This window comes from Bombus pyrosoma, linkage group LG16, assembly GCF_014825855.1.
Source record: "Bombus pyrosoma isolate SC7728 linkage group LG16, ASM1482585v1, whole genome shotgun sequence".
Classification (NCBI taxonomy): Eukaryota; Metazoa; Arthropoda; class Insecta; order Hymenoptera; family Apidae; genus Bombus; species Bombus pyrosoma.
In genome coordinates this window covers 2,711,753-2,734,862 of record NC_057785.1, presented here as the reverse complement: position 1 = coordinate 2,734,862, position 23,110 = coordinate 2,711,753, and the positions used below count along the sequence as shown (strand labels likewise).

At 31.9% G+C, this 23,110-nt stretch overlaps 6 protein-coding genes across 14 annotated transcripts; 3 read left to right on the top strand and 3 right to left on the bottom strand.

Annotated features, from left to right (window-relative positions):
- Nucleotides 1-1,188: 1,188 nt before the first annotated feature.
- Nucleotides 1,189-4,411, top strand: LOC122576528. Its single transcript, XM_043746945.1, has 5 exons — nucleotides 1,189-1,516; nucleotides 2,023-2,403; nucleotides 2,480-2,758; nucleotides 2,829-3,322; nucleotides 3,394-4,411. Exons 1-5 carry the CDS (start codon nucleotides 1,349-1,351, stop codon nucleotides 3,542-3,544), a joined length of 1,473 nt encoding a protein of 490 aa, XP_043602880.1. The 5' UTR covers nucleotides 1,189-1,348; the 3' UTR covers nucleotides 3,545-4,411.
- LOC122576530 (dnaJ homolog subfamily C member 7) lies at nucleotides 4,406-7,747 on the bottom strand. 6 transcript variants are annotated; one of them, XM_043746948.1, is made up of 11 exons: nucleotides 7,610-7,747; nucleotides 7,422-7,489; nucleotides 7,031-7,122; nucleotides 6,832-6,956; nucleotides 6,566-6,754; nucleotides 6,373-6,491; nucleotides 5,986-6,304; nucleotides 5,750-5,915; nucleotides 5,528-5,674; nucleotides 5,303-5,455; nucleotides 4,406-5,227 (listed from the first exon to the last, which is right to left on the bottom strand). In XM_043746948.1, exons 2-11 carry the CDS (start codon nucleotides 7,445-7,447, stop codon nucleotides 5,139-5,141), a joined length of 1,425 nt encoding a protein of 474 aa, XP_043602883.1. In that variant the 5' UTR covers nucleotides 7,448-7,489; nucleotides 7,610-7,747; the 3' UTR covers nucleotides 4,406-5,138. The 6 variants fall into 6 exon arrangements, with proteins under 6 accessions (XP_043602883.1, XP_043602886.1, XP_043602884.1 ...); XM_043746951.1 differs by having other exon boundaries at nucleotides 7,031-7,113; XM_043746949.1 differs by having other exon boundaries at nucleotides 7,579-7,696.
- A 118-nt stretch (nucleotides 7,748-7,865) lies between these two features.
- Nucleotides 7,866-11,949, top strand: LOC122576525 (eukaryotic translation initiation factor 3 subunit C). Its single transcript, XM_043746938.1, has 12 exons — nucleotides 7,866-7,989; nucleotides 8,295-8,400; nucleotides 8,494-8,626; nucleotides 8,718-9,002; nucleotides 9,125-9,222; nucleotides 9,292-9,419; nucleotides 9,500-9,910; nucleotides 9,985-10,194; nucleotides 10,263-10,416; nucleotides 10,481-10,696; nucleotides 10,771-11,587; nucleotides 11,696-11,949. Exons 2-12 carry the CDS (start codon nucleotides 8,308-8,310, stop codon nucleotides 11,827-11,829), a joined length of 2,679 nt encoding a protein of 892 aa, XP_043602873.1. The 5' UTR covers nucleotides 7,866-7,989; nucleotides 8,295-8,307; the 3' UTR covers nucleotides 11,830-11,949.
- On the bottom strand, nucleotides 11,933-14,431 carry LOC122576527 (vacuolar protein sorting-associated protein 33B). Its single transcript, XM_043746944.1, has 6 exons — nucleotides 13,984-14,431; nucleotides 13,690-13,913; nucleotides 13,105-13,611; nucleotides 12,800-13,030; nucleotides 12,391-12,716; nucleotides 11,933-12,308 (listed from the first exon to the last, which is right to left on the bottom strand). The coding sequence occupies exons 1-6, from the start codon at nucleotides 14,139-14,141 to the stop codon at nucleotides 12,045-12,047; spliced, it is 1,710 nt and encodes a 569-aa protein (XP_043602879.1). The 5' UTR covers nucleotides 14,142-14,431; the 3' UTR covers nucleotides 11,933-12,044.
- Nucleotides 14,432-14,474: 43 nt separating this feature from the next.
- LOC122576524 lies at nucleotides 14,475-19,332 on the top strand. Of its 2 annotated transcripts, none has more exons than XM_043746937.1 (10): nucleotides 14,475-14,660; nucleotides 15,075-15,193; nucleotides 15,294-15,539; nucleotides 15,649-15,764; nucleotides 15,839-17,221; nucleotides 17,302-17,511; nucleotides 17,596-17,705; nucleotides 17,780-17,994; nucleotides 18,060-18,316; nucleotides 18,381-19,332. In XM_043746937.1, the coding sequence occupies exons 1-10, from the start codon at nucleotides 14,499-14,501 to the stop codon at nucleotides 18,464-18,466; spliced, it is 2,904 nt and encodes a 967-aa protein (XP_043602872.1). In that variant the 5' UTR covers nucleotides 14,475-14,498; the 3' UTR covers nucleotides 18,467-19,332. The 2 variants fall into 2 exon arrangements, with proteins under 2 accessions (XP_043602872.1, XP_043602871.1); XM_043746936.1 differs by having other exon boundaries at nucleotides 15,649-15,770.
- On the bottom strand, nucleotides 18,486-21,503 carry LOC122576529 (sorting nexin-30-like). 3 transcript variants are annotated; one of them, XR_006319787.1, is made up of 8 exons: nucleotides 21,272-21,483; nucleotides 20,958-21,113; nucleotides 20,745-20,855; nucleotides 20,471-20,635; nucleotides 20,201-20,396; nucleotides 19,851-20,125; nucleotides 19,354-19,772; nucleotides 18,486-19,136 (listed from the first exon to the last, which is right to left on the bottom strand). XR_006319787.1 is itself a non-coding variant. In XM_043746946.1 (7 exons), exons 1-7 carry the CDS (start codon nucleotides 21,434-21,436, stop codon nucleotides 19,413-19,415), a joined length of 1,428 nt encoding a protein of 475 aa, XP_043602881.1. In that variant the 5' UTR covers nucleotides 21,437-21,503; the 3' UTR covers nucleotides 18,486-19,412. The 3 variants fall into 3 exon arrangements, 2 of the variants coding, with proteins under 2 accessions (XP_043602881.1, XP_043602882.1); XM_043746946.1 differs by having other exon boundaries at nucleotides 18,486-19,772; nucleotides 21,272-21,503; XM_043746947.1 differs by having other exon boundaries at nucleotides 18,486-19,772; nucleotides 21,365-21,483.
- Between the last annotated feature and the right edge of the window lie 1,607 nt (nucleotides 21,504-23,110).

The window sequence follows — 23,110 nt, the reverse complement described above, 5'->3', positions numbered from 1 at the left end:
TTACAGGAAATTTGAAGCTGCAATTGCATAGAATGTACAAAATACGGTAAAATATATAAAGTATAGTGCTTTCTATAATACTTAGTAGGTAAAACAATTTTGTAACGAGGTTCTACTTTTTTTATTATATTCTGAAAAATATAAATTTGTATAAAAATTCGTAGTCTGGTAATAAGCCACAATATATAGTGAAACTATCTTCAGCCCTAATTGTATGTTTAAAACTTACTATTCATGCTGTATACTAGTTTTTATATAAATATGTGTTTTCAATAAACGTTATGTAACTTCTATATACATTTTCAAATTGGTTTTAAACTTTGTTATTATAATCACGATAATCGTGTCTCATTACAGTATTAACAAAATTTCAAAAATTTTCGTATAATGAAGGTAATATATCCACAAAAAGATTATGTGATAAGTACTCAAGTATTTTTGCGTGCTACTGTACGTTCTTAAGCCAGATTTACACCTTTTCATATTGAATGATCATCACGGATAGTTCATTGAAAAACATCGTTTTCTTCCGCGTTTCACTTAAAATGAGTAATGATTAATCTTTTCTTTTGATAAATTAAATGGATGATTAATTCGTAGTGAAACGGCGTTGTCTTATGATCTTGCCGTTACAAATACGATATACTAAATGTAATCATTTCACGTTCCTATGATACATATCATACGAAATGAATATGGATTTGGCCGATTCTTACTATTTTCTGGGCAATCCTTCATTAAGAATCATAATAATAAATGAGAGAATGGAACAGGGGAATAAAATGTCTTCTTTAAGACAGGGAAGGAAACTATCACATTTTATTTCAAGATGTATAGGATCGACTTAATAAATTTGAAGAATATTTCAAACTAATGAAATTAATTCAACCAATGAACTGGTATAAATACTCCGGCTTTCATTATTCACATTTACTGTGAAAAAGATGTACATTCGGCTTTATTCAATTCATTCAAAATAAGCTTTACTTTGTTCACTGGTCACTTCACGATAAAACGTAACTGAAAATATTATTTTTCGATGAATCATTCGCTATAATCATCCAAAGTGAAAAGGTGTAAATTCGGCTTTATCTTTTCCGAGTTCTGACTAACCAATCCGATTTTCGAACATAATCTAGTGAACAGTTAATAGAACATACTTAAAAGAGAAATTATTTGGAGGGGCGGGTGGGATTCGATTTGTCGCGAATGCAACACTTGCTTTCGTATCATTCGTGACAATATTCTAAAAAGTTGCATATGGTTGTATGCATGTTTGTGTTGTGAGTGATGATATGTTTAGATAAGAGAGTGAATTTGTTAATACTTTAATATTAAACTGGTAGAAATGGGTAATCAAGCAACACGCGGTGGACATGTATCCACCAAGAAGGCTGATGCTGTGGTTCATGTTGGTGATAATGCAAACGCAAACAATCTTTCGAAAAGTTCCTCAGGGACCGAGTTAGAAAGTAATTCGCACATGCAGTTCTTTCCAATTGAAAGTCTAGCGAAGGTATAGGGTCAATTTGTAATCACTATTTTTTCGTAACTCGAATGACACAGATATATTCGATATATCGCAGAAGTATGTCGATCGTCTTTTAAAAATCATTAATCGTCACAAATATTTGTTTCTTATTTTAAAAACGCAAATTGACTTGTATGGTTCACGAATAATATGCAAATTATTTCTTAACTAATTTATTTTCGATCCACTTTTCCTTTGACAACCTTTATAATTCGTATAACCTACGATGTCATGTTGCTGATGTAATGTTTTTCGTAAATAATATTTTTGCGTTGCAAAAATTAATTTAGATCATCTCTTTTTTTTCCCAAAAATGTGAATAAATATAAAACTGTTTGTCACTTCTTTCCACGTTAATAAAATAAGATACTATTACTTTCTAGTTTGCAGATTTATCAACATTAATAATATCTATTAAGATTCATTAAGATTTAATATTTATTAAAATTAATTTTAGAAAGCATGTATTAGTTAGATTGTTCATTTTGCAGATTTTGTCTCATTTAACTCACGAACAGGAACGTATAAATGGGATAACAATATCTATATTTCAACGTTATCTCTTCCCCAATTATCCAGAATTAGGTGAAAAATTATTCAATTATCTCCATCATGCTGCCAATGTCAATACTACGCACTTGAGTGCAAATTCTTTCAAACAACAAGCAGAGAAGTTCCTCTCTGTAATGAGTGATCAAACTGTATTAGAAAATTATGTGAAGATGTATTCTGATATAAAAGGAGATGGAAGCATAAATCCTGATGGACTGAAGGCTTTATTGAACATTTCTTATAATATTGCTATGGATAGTAGCGGAACCTCTCCCTGTATTTATAAAAGTCAAATAATCGATTCAGCTGTATCATCGTGTGTTAGTAAATTTAATATTTATTAGCATTATTAACCAAAACCTATACAAAACTAAAACTATAGAATGTGTATTACAGTTTCATGGCAAACATGCTTTGTCTGTGAGTTATGTGAGCAACTGGATCTGGCAACATTGTCCACGTCTAATATATGGCCCTCATCGATATATAATACATGTACTAACAACTGCTTACAGAAATGGTAAAGCTCTTTTATCCAAAGAACAACCACAACCACATTTGGAGATACCAACACCTATATTGGAGCAACCAGATTCTTTATGTTTTCCACAAGTTTTGTTACCTATGAGCTACGTATGGTTATTATCAAGCACACTACCCGAATGTTATCTTCAGGTATATTTTCATTTGAAATTTGATATATACTTCACTGAATTGTAAAATAATAAGGTAAATATATGTTCAGACAGATGATTCACCAAAAGATGTTACTCATGCACTCATAGCTAAAAGAATGGGCAATGTGTGTCCTAGACACTGGACATTATTGTACAATAGCTCGGAACATGGAACAGGAGCCAATCGATTTCTTTACCATGTATTAGGATACAGAGGACCCACTCTTTTATTCATACGGATTGTTAATTCTGATGGAGATACTTCGCGTCCTACATACTGCATATGTTCAGCGATAGAATGGCGTGAAAGTCATCTGTATTGGGGCGACGAAGATTCGATGGGCATTGAATTGTTTCCTTCATATAGGGTTATTGAAAAGGGAGCTAAAGTATTATACTTGAATACTGGTATCAGAGGTTATCCTCATGGATTACGGTTCGGAAGTAATCCCCGCTCGCCGTATATTAGTATAGATGAATCATTCCATTCAGTCAGTATAGCAGGTGCACCTTATCCGATTGCTAGCTTAGAAGTTTGGGGTTGTGGAGATATGAAATTAAGGTATCTTCTTTTTTTTTTCTCTTATGTAAAGATGAATAGATTTCAATAAAAAAATTTGAAATATTTTACAGGGAACGTCAATTGGAAATTAAAAAGTGGCAAGTAAAGGAAGCAGAAAAGCAGAGGACCGTTAAACTAACTGCTAAAGATTGGAAAGATCATCCTGATCGTTACTTACTTGAATTGGCGGGTAGGGCATCCTACAACGAATCAAATAAATAGTCTCAATATGATACTCTATTATAGCACAAAATTAATTCAGGATTTTAGTAGATTATTTGTATATATGTATATATCATTAAGCATGGTATTGCTTGAATGTGTAAGTACTTATGCTGTATGTGTAAGATTGCAAACACCATATTCGATTTACAAAGTACGAAGTGTTATAGTATATAAACTGTACAATAACATGAGGAGGAAAGTTTCTTAATTTATTACTTATTTTTTATGAATCAGTTACTTAAACTAAAATCGAAGTACTTCAAAAACCTAACATAGTATATTTTTAAATAGTACTTTCATGCTCAATAATATTAGCATAAAAAATACAAAGCTCCAAAAATATTTAATATGAAAATGTGCTATCTTATATAGCGATGATTAAAAATTTGGATTATAAATGTTAGAAAAATTGTTTAATAACTATAAACTTTTAATTTTTAATAAAATATTAGATATACACGTGTATTTGTTAAAAGTATAACTACATAGGTGCTATTGCATATTTTTATGTGAGTTTTAGATAAATGTGTTTTAGTTGTGTGCGTTAAGTTTGAGCTATTTGATTCAACCAACTCAGATTTATGTAACTTCCGGAATTTTGTATCTATTTGTATTTTTAAGCTGTGACCATTATAGCGTGCCTTATATACGTACTTAAAGAATATAATGAACCACGTTAGATATTAACATTAGATGCGTGCAAAAATGAAATAAAAATAACAGACACAACTGAAGAACTAGTTGCGTCCGAAATCTTATTACCTTCGGAGAAAAAAGTAGTCATTACTGGATAATTTATTTTAAATGACTAATGTTTTTTAAAATAAAATTTGTATTTACATAAATAAAGCAATGAAATAGCGAGCAAGTTCTTTTATTTTAACGATTATACTGTATGAACAATGTTACTTTTTGATCAAGGAACAAATAAGATATTTAACATATTTTCTTGTTTTTTAAATCCCGAAGTAATGCTCATGTTTAATATAATTTTTCTTATTTTGTTCAGTTATTTCCTTAACTCTATGCTTCAGTAACTATAAATGAAGATCGTATGCTTTTTCAAGAATTTATTGCTTAATATAACGACATTCAATGTAACATATATTTCTACAGAAAGACGTGTATAAGATCATTTATCATTCCAAAGATAATTTAAACATTGTATAATATATAAAGTAACTTGTGGAAATTGATTAATTGCTATGTTATTTAGCATACTTTTTAACATCACTGAATAGAGTAAGAGAAAATAACTTATAATGTAATTTTCATAAGTACCTATATCAATACAAGTATATACTTTGTCAGAAACATATCTATCACTGATATGATTTTCAATATTCATTCACACTTATTGCAAAAAACTCTACATATATATCAGAATACCATATAAGACATATTTACAGTTATTTAAATAAATATATAAAACTATATCTCTCTAATAGGTTTATATATATTATTTATGCTACCTGATAATACGGGAGGTGCTATGAATGGAAGATAAACAAATCCAATATATTCATCTCTAGAATGCAATGATCTTTTGAAACATTAAGACAGTAGAAAAAAACATATCCTTGGAATGCTGTTAACCAAAGTGGAAAGTATAACTGTCTGCACGAAATTGATAACCATCATGTTGAAAGAATGTTTGAAACACTACATTTGGATCGATATCTATACAGAAAAAAATATATATACTGAAATATCTATAAAATCTTATACCAATATAAATTTACGGATTGTGCGAACCTTGGAATCCACCTTCAGCATCATCAATGTCGTGTCCACTATCGTAACGCGACCGTTTCTTAGGATCAGATAGAATACCATAGGCTTCCCCAACTTCTTTAAACTTCTTTTCTTGTTCTTTCTTTTCTCCTTCTGTTGCGTTAGGGTGTCGGTCTGTACATAATAACGTAAAGACAGATTAACATAATTAAAATAAACTGAATAGAAACGCATCTTCAAGCTCACCAGGATGATGTACCATCGCTCGTTTCCTATATGCTTTTTTGATATCATCAGTAGATGCATTCTTATCAATACCTAAAATCTTGTAGTAATCTTTCCTCTTTGATCTTTTTAATGCCAATTTACCTTCCATTAACAATCGTTTGTTATCTGTCAGTATTTAATAAATTAATATATTATTATAAAAGTGTTTATTATTGTAAGTAAAATGTGTATCTTCTTTACCTGAACTTTTATCCATTTTATATGCTTTTTCAAGATCACGAACAGCTTTTTCATATTCTTTGAGCTCCATATAAGAAGCTGCTCTTCTCAAGAGTGCTTTAAGATACTTTTCATCGAGTTTCAATGCTTCCGTACATTCTGTTACCGATTCATTTAATCGATTTAACTATAGGGTTAAGTGAAAATATTAGTAATTTTTATAAAATCGATTTTAATAAAATATGAAAATATAATACCTTTGCTGCGACTGTTGCTTTATTAAAATGGAGTTTTGCATTTGTTACTATATTTTGCGGATCTATAGTCAAAGCTTCTGTATATAATTGATATGCTTTCAAATATTGTTCCATTTCATAAGCAGCATTTCCTTCTTCCTTTTTTTTTTTCAAATTCTTAGCTCGCTTATATATTTCTAATGCTTTAGCATGGTCTGGAGCCAATCTAAGTACTTGTTGGAAGTGTGCAAATGCTCTGTCAATATTATCTTGGAAATATAGGCACATAGCACGAACATATATAGCATCTGCATTTTGCTTATCAAGATGTAAGATATCACTGAAATATCATTGATATTGAATATAAAATAATTTTGATTACTTTACGTTCATGAAAAAAGCAATTACTTTGCTATTTCCTGTGCTTCCTGATACCTCCCCAAGAATACCAAACATTCTGCTTTAGTTAATTTAAATCTTGTGCAACGATTACTTACATCACAACAACGATCCATACAATATACAACCTATAAGTATTATATGTTAAACACTATTATCTATATTACTAAATACATGTTCATTTAGAAGTTGAGCCACAAACCTTACGATAATCTTTAGCATTATATGCAGCATCTGCATCCTTAAGAAATTTTTTCACATATTCTAAGTCTTTTTTCTCTGTGGTAATGCCTTTATTCTCGGGATCAATCTCTAATAACTTGGATAAAGTAGTCTCAGCTTGAACTATGTCACCCAAAATCAAGCAACATTTTATAATTCTTACATAAGCCTAAACGTAAATGAATTGAATTAAAAAAATGTTCATTTCTTTAAATATATTTTTATGTATCTCTATGTATAACGTACTTTGTATATTTTTGGATCCAATTCAATACATTTCTTTGCATCTTTCAAGGCAGGAGGATATTTGTCAAGCATCATGTAACATGCAGCTCTGTTTGCATAAAGTAGTGGTGTATTTGGATATAATTCTAAAAGGATATTCATTTTATTGATCCATAAGGTCATAACATCATAACAAATTTTTAATTGAACAAATACTTACCAATAAGTTCACTGTACTCTTTTAATGCTTCCTTGTATTGTTTCCCACCATAAAGTTCTTTGGCAGTTTGCATTTTTGCAAGTCTGGAACATCTATGTATTTAATATTGCACTAAATAATTTGATAAACCATAATCATAATCATATAAACTAAAGCCATATCATCTTCCATCAAGTCAATTATGTAACCCCATAAAAAAATATTAAAAACATAGGGTCAATATAAAATTAAAACGATTATTAAAAGATAGAAAGAATGTTTAAGAATTTTGAACGGTATTTAAAGAAAAAGATCAATCTGTCCATGGTATATATCATTTCTGTTTATTAAAAAAGTAACATTTAATAAATTAAACGAAGCGCGATATTATATATTCTCGATCTTTACTTACTCTTTAAACTGTGCAATAGTAGACATTGTCGAATGTTTTGAAATATACTTGTGTATATTCCTAGAAGACTGAAAAATAGTAAGCGTAATATTTTATGAGATATTATATGATATTCTTATGTTTATATATAGTCATTTTATATTATTATAAAACTTACATCTTTGTAACAAAAATATATACGTACTAACCCAATCGGTTTATTCCCTTCGTGCAACAGTCCTACTCCCTTTAACACTACCAACAGAAGGGCCGCATTTGTAATAATGATCCCAGGAAATTAGTATATACACGTTCCAAAACGCATCCAAAATGTTTTAAAAATTTAAATTAATTTTAAATTAATTATTATTTAATACTAATCATTAGTGCGATAACTAATCAAATTTTTGTCCTAATAATAATTTGAATAAAAAAAAAACATCAAGGAGAATTTGAAAACTTTCCACCAATTTTTGGAACACTTTTCATCACAGCAATTTTATGATGTATCAGCCTTTAATGGCGTTGTCATTCTAACCTGTAGCAGTTTAACCATTTGAAGGGAAAAAAACGATCAATTTTGTAATACGTAAGTTTATAAATGAATAAATAAAATTTATATACTTTTACATCATTTTTGTTAATAGCAATGCGTGCTCAACATAAACTAATACTAATCAAACTATTGCACCATGTGCTTAAGAATTATCGCATAAACAGAGCAGATTTTCTAATTACATGCATAATTCACATAATAATATTATCATATTATATTATGAAATTTTATAAATAAATATATGTAAAAATTTTTATTAATAATAAAGTATATACATTTATATATCACCTTTCAAAGTATTAAACATTTACTAAATCTGTTCCTTTTTTTTGACACAGTATTTTTCTAAACATGAGTCGTTTCTTTGCTACTGGATCAGATTCTGAATCTGATAGTGCTTCCGAGGAGGAGCAGGTTCAACGAGCACCAACTACAGCTTTCACGGTAAATTTAAGCATTATAATATTTCATTATTTCCTTTTTTATATTGTGGCAAACATACAAAATTTGCATTAACATAATGTAAAATTTTTTCAGTTCAGTGATGAAGAAGAAGAAACTAAGAGGGTTGTACGATCAACTAAAGAGAAAAGATACGAAGAGATTGCAAATCTCATCAAGCTCATAAGAAATTATAAAAAGATCAAAGATATGAGCAGCATGTTGTCCAGTAAGTGCTTACAAAGTTTAATGATATTAGACAAATATAAATTATTCATAAAGTATTCATTTAATTGAAATCATTCATATTGTAACTATAGGTTTCGAGGATTTAATGCGTGCTTATCAAAAAGCTCTGCCTGTAATAGCAAAGGAAGAAGGAGGTCAAACACCACGTTTTTACATCAGATGTTTAGTAGAAATGGAAGATTTCATCAATGAAGTATGGGAAGATCGCGAGGGTCGTAAAAATATGTCAAAAAACAATTCAAAATCATTGACTTCATTGCGTCAGAAACTTCGTAAATATAATAAAGATTTTGAAGAAGATATAGCAAAATTCAGAGAAAATCCAGATCAAGATGACGATGAGGAGGAAGAAAAACGTGAGTCAATTTCACTGATAGTATTCAATAATATTTCAATTCAATAATAATTCAATAATATTTACTGATGTTCTAAATTAATTATTTAAAATAAAAATTAATTATTGTTTAAAATCTTCTAGCTGAGGAAGTTATAGAATCTGAGGAAGAGGAGGACAATGCAGTTCCTTTCAAAAAGGCTGGGTCAGAAGCAAGTGAACCAGATACTTCTAAATTTAAGGTTTGTTATGTGTAATAAAATATTTTGTTACTTCCTTTTCTTGATATTAACAAGATCATATTTTTACAGAAAAGCTTGGCTGATGGAGAAGAAGGTAGTGAAAGTGAATCTGACTGGGGTAGTTCTTCAGATAGCGAGAGTACAAGTAGTGAGGATGAAGGTCAATATCAAAATATACGTGAACGGTTTATCAAAAAGTATGCTTAACTCATTCACACAAATAGATGAAAGTAATAATTAATTAATGTAATATTAACATTAGCATATTCTGAAATAGAGTGACAGATAAAGAGGAAGAGGAAGACAAGACAAAACGAAAGGAACAGCGAAAGGAACGTAAAGAAAAGGAACGAAAAAAGAAGAAAGATGAAGACGACGAAGAAGGTGAATGGGAAACTGTCAAAGGCGGTGTAGCCATTCCATCCGAAAAGCCGAAAATGTTTGCGAAGGATGCAGAAATTAATGTGGCTGCTGTCTTGAAGAAACTTTCTGAGATCATCGCGGCTCGTGGTAAAAAACGTACCGATCGAAGGGAACAAATTGAACTTTTACACGAACTGCAATCCATAGCCGATACTCATAATCTTGGACCAGCAGTAGCTGTAAAAATTAAATTTTCTATCGTGTCCTCTATTTTCGATTACAACCCAAAAGTATCAGATGCAATGAAACCTGAATATTGGTCAAAGTAGGTATTATATTCTAAATTTTTAGAATATGAAACCATCCCAATTTATGAATTAATAAATTATTTTTTTGCAGAATACTAGAACGTATCATAGAAATGCTCGATATGCTTTTGAACACAAAAGATATGGTTATCGCTGAAGTGGTATCTGAGGATGCAGAAGAGTACGAAACTTCTCCTTATAAAATACATGGATGTGTGCTAACGTTAGTAGAACGTTTAGATGAAGAATTTACTAAGTTATTAAAGGAATGCGATCCACACAGTAATGAATATGTAGAAAGGTATGTATATATATTTAAATAAATTAGTAAATTGAAAATGTAGACGAAAATATTCACCATCTTTTTAGGTTGAAAGATGAGAAACAAGTGTCCATGATAATAGATAAAGTTCAAGAATATTTAGAAAGGCAAGGCACAGTTTCTGAACTTTGCCGCGTATACCTACGTAAAATTGAACATCTATATTATAAATTTGATCCAAATGTTCTTAAACAAAAAGAAGTAAGTATATAATTATTAATATTTTACAGATAAAAATCTAACAATATAATATATACATATTCAGGGAGAACTTGGTCTAGACGTTGCAACATCTGTCCAAGTTATGGAGAAGCTTTGTAAATACGTTTATGCTCATGACGGGACAGACAGACTTAGAACTCGTGCGATTCTTTCTCATGTTTATCATCATGCTCTTCACGATAACTGGTTTCAAGCACGTGATCTTATTCTGATGTCCCATTTACAAGAAACCATTCAGCATTCCGATCCAGCTACACAAGTTTGTATTCTTTATAATGAAATTATGCTTTTCCATATTCTTATGAATTCTTTCCCCTCTATTTCCAATTACAGATTTTATACAACAGAACTATTGCTCATCTGGGTTTATGTGCATTCCGTCACGCGAATATTAAAGACGCACACAATTGTTTAGTTGATTTAATGGTGACTGGTAAAGTAAAGGAACTCTTGGCACAAGGTCTTCTTCCTCAAAGACAACATGAACGCAGCAAAGAACAAGAAAAAATCGAAAAACAAAGGCAAATGCCATTCCATATGCATATCAATTTGGAACTCCTTGAGTGTGTTTATTTAGTTTCTGCCATGCTTATTGAAATTCCGTACATGGCTGCACATGAATTTGATGCGAGGAGAAGAATGATTTCCAAGACATTTTATCAACAGTTGAGATCAAGTGAACGTCAGTCTTTGGTTGGACCTCCAGAATCTATGAGAGAACACGTTGTCGCAGCGGCAAAAGCGATGCGCAATGGAAATTGGTTGGCTTGCAATAATTTTATAATTAACGAAAAAATGAATGCTAAAGTTTGGGACCTCTTTTACCAAGCGGACAAAGTTCGTGACATGCTCACAAGATTAATTAAAGAAGAGGCTTTAAGAACGTACTTGTTCACGTATTCTCACGTATATGATTCGATTTCTATGCCAAAATTGGCAGAGATGTTTCAACTGAAGCGACCTGTTGTTCATTCCATCATTAGTAAAATGATTATCAACGAGGAACTTATGGCATCTTTGGATGATCCAACAGAAACGGTTGTAATGCATCGTAGCGAACCAAGTCGTTTACAATCTCTAGCATTGCAGCTTACCGATAAAGTAAACAACTTTGTGGATTCTAATGAACGTATTTTCGAAATGAAACAAGGTAAGCTATGAAAACTTTAAGCAATTTTAAATGACTGTAAAATTGTAAAATGATTTGTATCGTAAATGATTGTAAAATACTGATGATAATGAATGTCTTATGTCACAGGAAACTTCTTTTCAAGAGGAAATCAAGGAAACTTCCGTGATAGGCAAAATTACAATCGACAGGGACAAGATTGGGGCCGTCAGAGACGGGACCGTGATCGGGATCGTAATCGAGAAGAAAATCGAAATTATTAAAAATCAGGGAACATTGAATATTGTTTATGTGGGTGTTTAACAGTGGATTATCATTGTACCGTGTATACACACTCATGTAAATAATGTTGAAAATAACAGTATATAAATAATTAATCACTATTTGTGTATATTCATACTTCCATGTTTGATACTATTTACATATAATTGCTTTATATATAAATGTTACAAATTTTTGATTATCATCTTTAAGATGTTCATATATCTTGCACCTTCTCCAGCAATTTATTACCTGTTATTATATTATCCGAGGTTAGTACAAGTCGAATCCCAGTCGATTTTTCTATAAACCGGCAAGCAGTTATTTCGGCATAGGTAATACCACCAATGATACATATTACTACCATTTTTGGTAATAATGAACCACGTTGGCCACTTATGACGCAGTTTGATAAATTTGTTAATTCGTCAAGACTCTTAGTATCCTTTTCTTGATTCACAACAATATTTAATATTTGAGCCTATAGAGATGTGAATTTTTGTCAACTCCATTCAATATTAAACATTATCAAGTAAACTAATTTAATTAATAATATTACTAACGATTAGTGGTACGTAAACATTATTGAATACGTAACTTGCACACGATCGGCTTTTTTGCTCCATTTGCTTGTAGTAACTGGGTAACAGCTTTAACTTCTGTGCATTATTATTCCATTCACTGTTCCAATTTGGTAATTTGTGTAAAATATTTTCTGACCTATACTTCAATAAACCTATACTATGCAATTTATAAAATAACGGTATGTGTTTATAACCGTGAGCGTGAAGATAAAGTTTTTGTATAGAGTCCAGTTCATTTTGGGTAATTCCGTCGCTTGTAATCGATAATAAACATAATAAACGTAAGGTTCTCAGTGGATGATCGTCTGAAAAATGAGTTGTAAGATCGCAATGAATAAGATCATCTGAAAAAAGATAGTGTTATTGTCTATTAAAAGAATTTACGTACCTACATATCTCTCAATATGACTCAAACACTCTTTCCTCTCTCTGCACTCAAGCATACATTTCTCTATTTTTTGCAAGGTTTGAAAGTCAGAACTTAATGTGTCTGCTATCAGCTGGCAAGCAGAAATATGAAAAGCAAGTTGTCGCGTTAGATCTCTAGTTTTTTGTAATCTCGTCGCTACATATCTTTCCATTTCGGATAACTTCATTGTTTGTATCGCATTCTGTTCCACTGATATGAACCATTAAAAATACTGCTAACTTTTATGAAAAATAAATTAACAAAAGAAACATATAAGAACATACATTTTAAAGATTTAGCTTTCCCATGTAAAATTGGAAAAACTTCGCTGCATGGTGTATCTCTTACTTCCCCATAAATTTGATCTTTATCTGGATCTAGCTTAACTTGAGATTTGCCCAAAATACCTGTACCAACATTTATTTCCACTACTTCGTGTAATAATCCAGCGTAAGTTACAGGGGTTAAAAGTGGCGTAACTAAATCATAATTCCTGTCCATTATAATTAAAGCTCCTATTTCATTTTCTATATTAGAGGAGCCTAAACAGTGTTTCATTGACTCCATAATTTTGAACATTTGCTGACTGTACTTTCCAAAGGAAAGTGTCAATTTGGGTGAACCAAGTATAAGTTGCAATGACCATAAGCTGCGTCCTAATGCTGGCAGTAATGTAGTATCTTTGTGATAGTAAAGATCAATAAACATACAGTTTTCTAAAGATAAGATGTTCCCATCTAATCTTATAAATTCCCAAGATAATGTTTGTAACGTAACTAATCCAGATAATCCTAAACAAACATTTGCATTCTTATTCTAATGGAACTGAAACAACTATTGATTATTTAATTGCATAATAAAATATTCACCTTCTTCTTCGATTATTGAATTAAGAACAGTGGGTACAGATGGAGTAACTAGAATATGATGATATGGTTGTACATGTGGTTTAATATTTGAAGGAATTTCTGACTGTATTTGATCTAGTACCCTTTTGCAAGCAATCAAATCACTTGAAACCAAAAAGATGTGTTGAGAATTTGAAAGCTTCAAGCCTTGCTCCATTTTATAAATCTTTTCAACGCCATAACGTCTAAGTAAAAAATAATATCATTTGATATCTGTTCAAAAATTAATATGCCATATTAATTTAAAATAATTACTTGAGTACAGAAACTCCTACAAAACTGTCCAAAATTTTCATAAGTTTCTGCTCTATCACTAAGTCTTTGGTTCCGGGAATCGCGTCCAGTATTTCAACAAGTTTTCGTTGACTTATTTGTTGTAATACATTCAATCTATCATCCAACGTGATGTCCATATCTTTTTAATATATATCATAAATTTCGATAATTTGATAATAAGTAGTAACAAAATTATTTAACCACTATGAGTTATGAAGATGCTGCATATTTTTGTTCGATGACATGATATCGATGTAAAGTTAAAAACTATAATGAAATTCCAATGTTTTATTCGTCTATCAAAATTCCTTTGAACTGCAAGTGATTTTCAAACCACATCACATTAAATTGATACTTCTTTTAAAGGAAGCATAACAAACAACTCGACTAGTGCACCCATGTGGCAGAGCTTCGTAAACCGGAGTGAATCGTATTTTCCAATCCTTTCAATACTCACGCGTATGCGTATAGTATCTCAGTAGGGTTATTTAAAAATGGCGGACGCATCGTCTTCCGATACTACCTCAGATTATTGCTATGAATGGTTCTCTGATATTACTTCCGAAAAATCGGAATACGTGATAGTAGGTCAGAAACCATGCCTGTCTCATCGACGCAGTAAAAGACATTTATTACAGAAGCTATTTTTAAGAGAGGTAATGTTGCTTAACCTTCAACTTACTACGAGCATTAATGAAATTGACAGACTCCAAATAGCTGCCAAAATTCTGTGATAATGTGAAAAAAAACGAAAACAATTACGACATGTCCAGGAAGAAAATTTAAATCGGTCCTCGGTGTTGTATACTTGTTATTAAATGATACATAGTGTTTAATATTTTATGAATGCAAGAAAAAATGTGCTTTTGTTCTTGCTCATGAAGTTCTTTAATCTCCCTCATTTCTTCTCTACTGTAAATTAAATGAATTAATGAATTAAATGAATTACTACATGATACCTATAAGAAATAGAAATTAAAAAAATATAAGAGCAACAGTGATCTCTTAAAATTTGTTAATTAGAGAGGAAGAACGGTGGGGGTGTTATAAAAAAATATTAATTTTTACAGATCAGAGGTTGTTTATCAGCGCACAACTATGCCTCAGAAGAAAGACTGTTTGCTACTGTACCTTCATGGAGACATTTACCATTATTACATATAATTCCAAAATCAGCACTTGAAGCAGGGTATGTTTATTACATGAGTAAATTTATATCACAAGGAAATGTAGATGAAAATGATCGTTCATTGAGAACCTTGTAATAACAATAATTATTATTATTGAAGACACATTGTAATGGGATTGACACAATGTGGTCAGTTTTTACTTACATACACATATACCATGGATGTGAGTGGCACTACCTCTTTGTACAAATACTTGTTACATTGGTGGGCCTTTACTCCAAATCATGTTGCACGTAAAGTTGCAGAAGTCACGCTTTTTGGTAATTACACTATCTACAGAGAACTTAGTATTGTTATATCTCAGTGGCCACTGGAGAGGAATAAACTAGTGATACATGGTCTTTGGTAAGATTTCATTTAATTATTTTATTTATCAGATAAGTCTTCAAATTTACAAAGTAAATTAAGTAATTTATGAAGTAAGTAAAAGTAATTAATAAACATAAATTTCTAGTACAAATTGGCTACACCTTCAACCAACAGATAGAGCGTACTTAACAATAACTACAGTACCATCTCTTGAAAATTGTAAGGATTGTTTAAAAGTAGCAGCATCCTATGAAGAAGAAGGTGAAGGTAATATAACATTACACGTATAAAATTCATTGTAGTAAAGTAAAAAATATTTGTTTGATTTTTTACAGAGCTTGCAGCAAACTGGGATGGTTGTGTACGGTGTAATTGTCTTCAACATGGACTCACTGTCCATACCACCTACGAAGTAATTTCTCCATATCCTAGGTTCCGTGCTACTGTCTGTTTGAATTACTGGAATCATGTGGTAGTTAACACAGGCAACTTTTTACATGTGCTCAGGGTGGACTTGGACATTCCAAAATCAAAAAACCAGAAGTCTAGCGATAAACAGGATACTGTAATTCCTGACACAGTGCCGTTAGACATGAGTGATGTTGAAGAATTGGATTACACGAAGACAGTGGAACGTTATGAGAGTTCCGACGAGAAAGTAGGCACACCCGAATGCGCGGTGGATCAATCGCCGCGATGCGAGTCGAGTATAGAACATGACTTTTTAGAAGAACCAATTAAATTAGATGATAAGTTAGGTCGTGATCCATTAAATACCTCAAGCAGCAATCAAAGCGACTGTGCCTGTGATATAAATAAGTCTGCTGACGTCGTAGGTGTTAAGCCGTGCGAGTGTTCCGACAGCATCGAGTGTAAATGTCGAAACAGTAGTCCGATCTCACGAACCGAACAGCAAGCGATCTCTGTCAGAGACAAAATCTTACAGGACTTCTGTGAGGACATGTCCCAGGAACTCAATATCGGTAGTGATCTGATCACACTAGTGAAGCATCCCTCGTGTTCCCCACGGTCTACGCCACAAAGACTTCCTTCTGATCTCAAAACTATGACATGGTCTTCGCCAATTCTCACGCCACCCTCAGACATCTTGAGAACCCGGAATTCAGAGTCTAGTCATAAAAGTACGCGCAGTCAACGTTCTAATTCTCCTCAACCTGGTGCTTCAAAGGATAGCAATGTCAGCTCTGTTAATTCTCCTCTTCATTCGGTCTCTATAAGTCCATCCTCTTCGTGTTCTTCGCGGTTAATGTCACCTCCTGTGTCGCGATCCTTTCGTCATCCAAGTCCACGCAAAAGATCTAATTTACATTCTCCTCCTCCTATTGTGAATTCGACGCAGTCGAGGACAAGAGCTACGCATAAGCTTATCCTCGAAGCTGAAAAGGCGTATGAATTCACGGACGAAGCGCAAGAGACTTGTGAAAAGCTTAGCTCGTTCCGGAAACGAAGACTTGCTGATAAGAAGTACGAGTTCTGCGACGAAACTGAGGATGCCGAAAATATAGTTCCTTTCAAGCATATACGGGATCAATTCAAACATCGTGGCTGTTCAATACATCAGATATCGTCCTCTCCTACAATGTCACCCGCACTGCCAAACGGTAAGAAGCATTGGGTGGATTCCGATCAGAGTGAAACGGATGATTTCAGCGTTGCTCAAGATATTGGTTTGTCGAATGATTTAATCATCGATTCAGGTAAACTGAATTGTCCATATCAAGGGAGCACTTCGATCTTATTGATAGATAAAGTCAGTAATGTTATTTTAATTTATTAGTGGAAAAAAATGTGCTACGTCCATTGAATCAGAATCAACTATCCAATGGAGGCATAAGTAGGGATCGTTCTAATAAGCATTCTGTTAATTCTTCGCCATTAGTTCCAAAAATAAATTTACAGTATCCTAGTATAAAATGCACTGCACATTTTAAGAGAAGTTACATAGAACTTGATGATGAAATGATATCAGTTATTACAGATGTTGAAGGTATATTATAATTTCTATTATTTTTTGGTAATTAAAATAAAAAAAAAACAAGCATAAGCATCCATATATATATACATTTTACAGATGAGGAAACAGGAGGATATGTGAGTTACCAATGTGTGCTTCCTATGCATGTCCATGGATCTGGTTATGTTCAAATGCAAATGATTAGCAATAGCAAAGCTGAAAAATTGGTATTATGCTTAAAATTTGAATGATTTTATTCAACAATTGATAAGATAAATTTAAACAATTATTGAATTTTTAGATAGTACCATGCGTTTCGATAAATCAATTAAGTTTCGATATTGAAACGTTCTCTCATCATATTGCAGACTGGATTTGTATGAGATTTAAAAAGAAATATTGGCACTGTAGTGATTATGATATAGAAATAATAGATGTGTGCGCGTTAAGTGGTGACATTATCTGTCTATTAATAATGAAGATACAGGCTAGTGAAATTAGTAGTCAAACTCAATGGTTCGTACTAGTTTATGTTCAAGAATTTTCATTATACCTCAAATACTTATTTTGGTGAAATATAGCTCTCAAGAGAGAACACAGTATGAAGTGGGATGCAAATTCACATGGAACATTAATACAAGTCAATATAGGATAACTGATATATTACCATTGGAAGAAGTAAAAACCGAATCGTGGAAGCCAAATTGTATGAACGTTCCAAATTTTCGTAGTCCATTATGGAACCCGACCAGACGTTTAGCGCCAAAATTAAGGGAAAAGATACAACAACCATATGCGCACACAGTACGATTTTTGCATAATGAAATGACTTTGGCAGGTAAGCGTTCCAAATGAAGTAAACATTATTTTAAAAAATAAAAAATACATGATATATTTTTTAGGCGAATCTATAACTAGACTTTATGATTTGGATAACCTGGTGGAATTTTACATAACACCGATGCCAAATTACTCTTCGATCGAGTAAATAATTATCGACTAAACGATATGTCGCAAACAATAATTTATTTAGTGTTACAAATCTATGAGTTTCATCATCAATAAGATAGCGTGTACAATATACTGAATGTATTGGAAACATACCCCATACACTTATGATACTATTTCAAAAAATTATTAATTCCAAGCGTGAATAGCAACAGATGTTATACGTTGTATAGATTCTTACTGTGCTTTTTTCACGAGACTACCTAAACAAGTTAATTGTTAAGTGCCGCTATAATGGATTGTTCAAAACTTAATGACATAGATTAAAGGTACTGAATAATAATACAACGAATATTACAAGCGGTTTGCTTGAACTTTGTAAATTATATTCTAGCGCTATATATTGGTTATCTATATATTATAGATAAACTTTGGTAATTACCAGATGTATGTAACTAAGAACTGATTGTCAATGAATGTATTGTATATGGTCTCAAAGAAATGGAATAACTAGTAACAAATTATTTAGTACTTGGTCCCAAAATTAATTAGCAAAGGAAAAATATATCTCAACATATTCCTTACTTAATTCTTTATGCTAAAATTTGTCCTAGTTAGATTTTTAGAATTAAATACATTTATTTACGTTTTCGCGTAACCGTGTTGTATTATAAAGCCATTTTACCATAAATCTTTTTATATCTGAAAAACTGAAATACATATATAAATGTGCACAACGTGTGCCACTAATCACTGTATTGTAATGTATATAAGTACCGATTGTACTTTCTACAAAAAACATTTAAAATTTGAGAGGTAAAGTTATTTAATTTGCTGAAGCAGCCACAATGAAACTGGAAAGGTCAGTTTCTTAAATGCAATAAAATATTTGTCATTACTGGCGAAGGATGGCTTTAAGTTTCTTACCTTTATAAATGCATAAGATAATTACTATCTGTATGTATGAAAGTGAAAGATTATAGAATTCAAACGGGAATCTTGATAGGTGGTCCTACACTAACTTCGGATCCTATTCCATCCAGTTTCAAACCAGTGAGAATTTCTTCCCATGCATTCATACACTGCTGATAATGTCGAATTTGTCGATCTGCCATTGAAATTAACATATTTTTCAAATCCATTTGCTTTTCAACGTTCCACCTTTGTAAATCACTTCGGAGATTTTCGTTCGCACATTCTACACGATCTTGCAATAATTCTGTTTGCTTTGCTAGTCGTGGAATAGTCTGTCCGAGTTTTTCTAATTTTTCATCACGGGATTCTGCCTTCCAAAGTGACCCACCCCAATTTTGGGTTGAGGAATTACCGCTCGTAAGACCCATTAGCTATTTGAATAATTAGTATCATAAAATATCGCAATTTATTAATAATAACTACATTTAAAAATAAAATGTAAAGTGCACCTGATCCTTCTCTAATCTTCTCTTTGCTAATTCTTCAACGGTCATTTCGTATTCAATTTGCATTGAGTCCCGTCGGGATAAAGCATTTCTAACTGCATCTACATATGAAATATATTCTCGTTCCTCGTTCGTTACGTTTTCTAAGAGTTTCTGATGAGCCACTGCGTTACATTCTATTGCTTTAGCAATAGCTAACAGAAAGGGAGCTAATTCTGGCTCTGAAGTTGCCCATAAGGTGAAAATTGGATGTAATTGATGCAATTCCAGCAAGTAGTCTAATAAAACATAATTTAATTGAGATCATAATAAAAAGTAATTAATATAATGAGTCAACTAATCTTTGGTTATACCTTGCCTTTCCTTATGTATACGATGATTTATTTTATCTACAGTTGCTAATTTTTCGCTAAGAGCTGTACAATAATCCCGAATTTGCTCAAATTCAAAATGACGCTGCTTCATGGTATATGTACTTGCGATATTTTGCAGAGAATCAGTCACTTTAACAAGAACATTTCCACGATTTTTACGATGTATAAGAAATTCCTAAAAAATATGGAAATACAATATTCAAAAGTATATTGAAGAAATAAATATATAAGAGACAAAAATATTCTTACTGCAGGTTTAGTAGTCAGAAAAATGTACAGATTTTTGTCACAACTGAGAATCGGATGATTCACAACTCTGTTAAGAAATACATGTAACAACTTCATGCGTGCTATGATAAATTCTTTGGAATAACGATCTAACTGAGCAAGTAACGTATGTTTTCCAGGCATTGGCTGTAATAATAATATTAATATTTAATTATTCTCATAAGTTATAAAACTATCCTGGGGATAAGTAAGTAAACATAGAGTTAATATGGTTCAGAAATGTATAATGGCTCACTGGTATGATATGTGTAGGATATAAATCCACTAATTTTTGTCGCAACCAAATAAAATCATTGTAACGTCTCCTGACAATGTATTCTCCTTCCTCAAATTCTGGTCTCATGGACTAAAATGATGTAAAAAGTTTATCATTCTATCAATGCTCTTTATCAATGCTGGTTTATCATCCTCTACAGATACATAACTATAAACTTGAAATAAAACTTACTTTTGTTGTTATACGAAAAGTAATATAAGTTTCAAGCGTTTCAAGATGCTTCTGAGGATTGTCTACTTTTACTTGTAGATCTCTAGAATCTGTTTGAAAATCTGATATTTCTTGCTCTGGTAGAGTAGAGAAACTGTCAATGGAGGGAGAAGCTATCTGGAAATAAAAGTTGCATTAAATAAAACACGATATTAAACGCAAATAATTAAAGCTATTAATTGTATACAGTAAGACATTATGCAAAACTCGTGATTTTTATTTCTGTATTGTTGTAATGCAGTGACTGTCAAAGATATTACAGGTTATATCCTCACCACAGAACCCTCGACGGACGTGCTACAATTCGAAAGAAAATCGACATCGCGGCTTTCCTGCTTAATAACACCGCCGACTGCCATTGTGCTTACTTCTAAAATTGCAGAATCTTCCACATTCTTTTCACTCAAGTTCTCTACCTCGATTTCCGAAGAGGTCATCATCTTTAAACTGTCAAGCAACAGACACACGGCTTTAACAGCACTGCGTCCTGCGTCACAATGCGCAGCATTAGGTCAATCACGAGTACGATACGCACATTGATCATGTTTTAAAAACTGGAGGGCGGTCAACAAAAAGTGACGAATCTGTATCTTTTCAGGTCTCTAAAATCCTAATAAGATGTCATTCTATAAGTTCTAAGTTATCATAAAAGTACAATTATTTATAATAAATATGATGGGAAAGTTGTAAGAAATGTAGATGAAGTCGACGGTGCTCCGAAAGGCGAATTAGAACTTTCTGACTTCGAATGATGATAACTTCCAAACGATTTGTACAAATATTATTGTACAAACGTTACAAATTAAGGCAAATATTCCATGAAATATGTTTTTATAATTATACTATAACTTACTTTTAAAACAAGAAGGAATATATTGAATGCGAAGAATTGCCGCTATATTTCATCCTTTTTTTATTTAGATGACATTTCTTCGATAAAATATTGGTTATACCTTTATCTGCCTGATGCCTGACTAGAATTTTAGATGTCTGAAGGAACACGAATTTGGTATTTTTTGACCATCCTTTTTTTTGAATATAAATAATTTTCACGTAATTAAATTAATCATTATTCCACATTACAATCTATAAGTGTTACAATTTATGGGCACTTTTTCTCTTACTAGATTCTTATAAAAGAAAAATCGTATATTGTTCTCTCTGTAATTGAAGAACTATAATCTGATCTTCGGTTGTTATAAAGCGTGGTTGAAAAAATTTACGACATTCTGGAGTAAAGAGCAAATAATTTACGCCCGTGGAAACCGTATCTCGGGATACAGTCGACAGATTTTCCCGCGATTAAAACTCTAAAACTTTGGCGTGTACTTCGCGAAAGTATGGAGTGGCAGGAAGAGGACGAATACAATTCCATTTTTTCCAAGAGATATTCCATAATGATGGCGGAAGAATCCTCATTGCCGATTATTTATTATCGATCTCAAAATTTATTGTCAAGTAAGTTTTACATTTACATATTTCCTACACCTGTCAGAAGGTTAAACGTGCAGCGAAAGTTTATTTAAAATATAACATCTTTGTCATTGGGTGTAAACATATTTAGTTGTTTTAGGAAGATCTTATTCAGGTTATTCGTTTTTGTTACGATAATAGTAATTACTAGACTGCGGATTTTTATGCATTTTTAAAGAGATAACATTTCAATCAAATTTCTAATTTAAATAGAAATTCGTTTCATCTACTTACTATCAAATGTTATAGTAAATATCCTATTTTGGATATTTTATATTTTTTTGCACATTATATGCATTGTGCGTCATGATGTACTTTTGTATCATCAGACTTCCCATAAATGTATAAAAATCCACAATCTAGTAATTACATTTGTGCATGATTGGTCAGTTATTTACAATCTCTCACTCTTCGACAATTTCGAACAGCGCGCCGCGTGAAAGCGCGGTGTATTTGTATGATCGATTGATTCAAACGAATTAAATGCAGATTAAGACGAATTAAAGATATTCTGACATATTGCATATGCAATCGAGTAAAAATCAGCGGCTAATCTAAATGATTATTCATCGGAGCAAAGCAAATGTCATAATGCAGTTGGTCGGTATCACGTATAGGCTGCGCATTGATATGCGATTGCG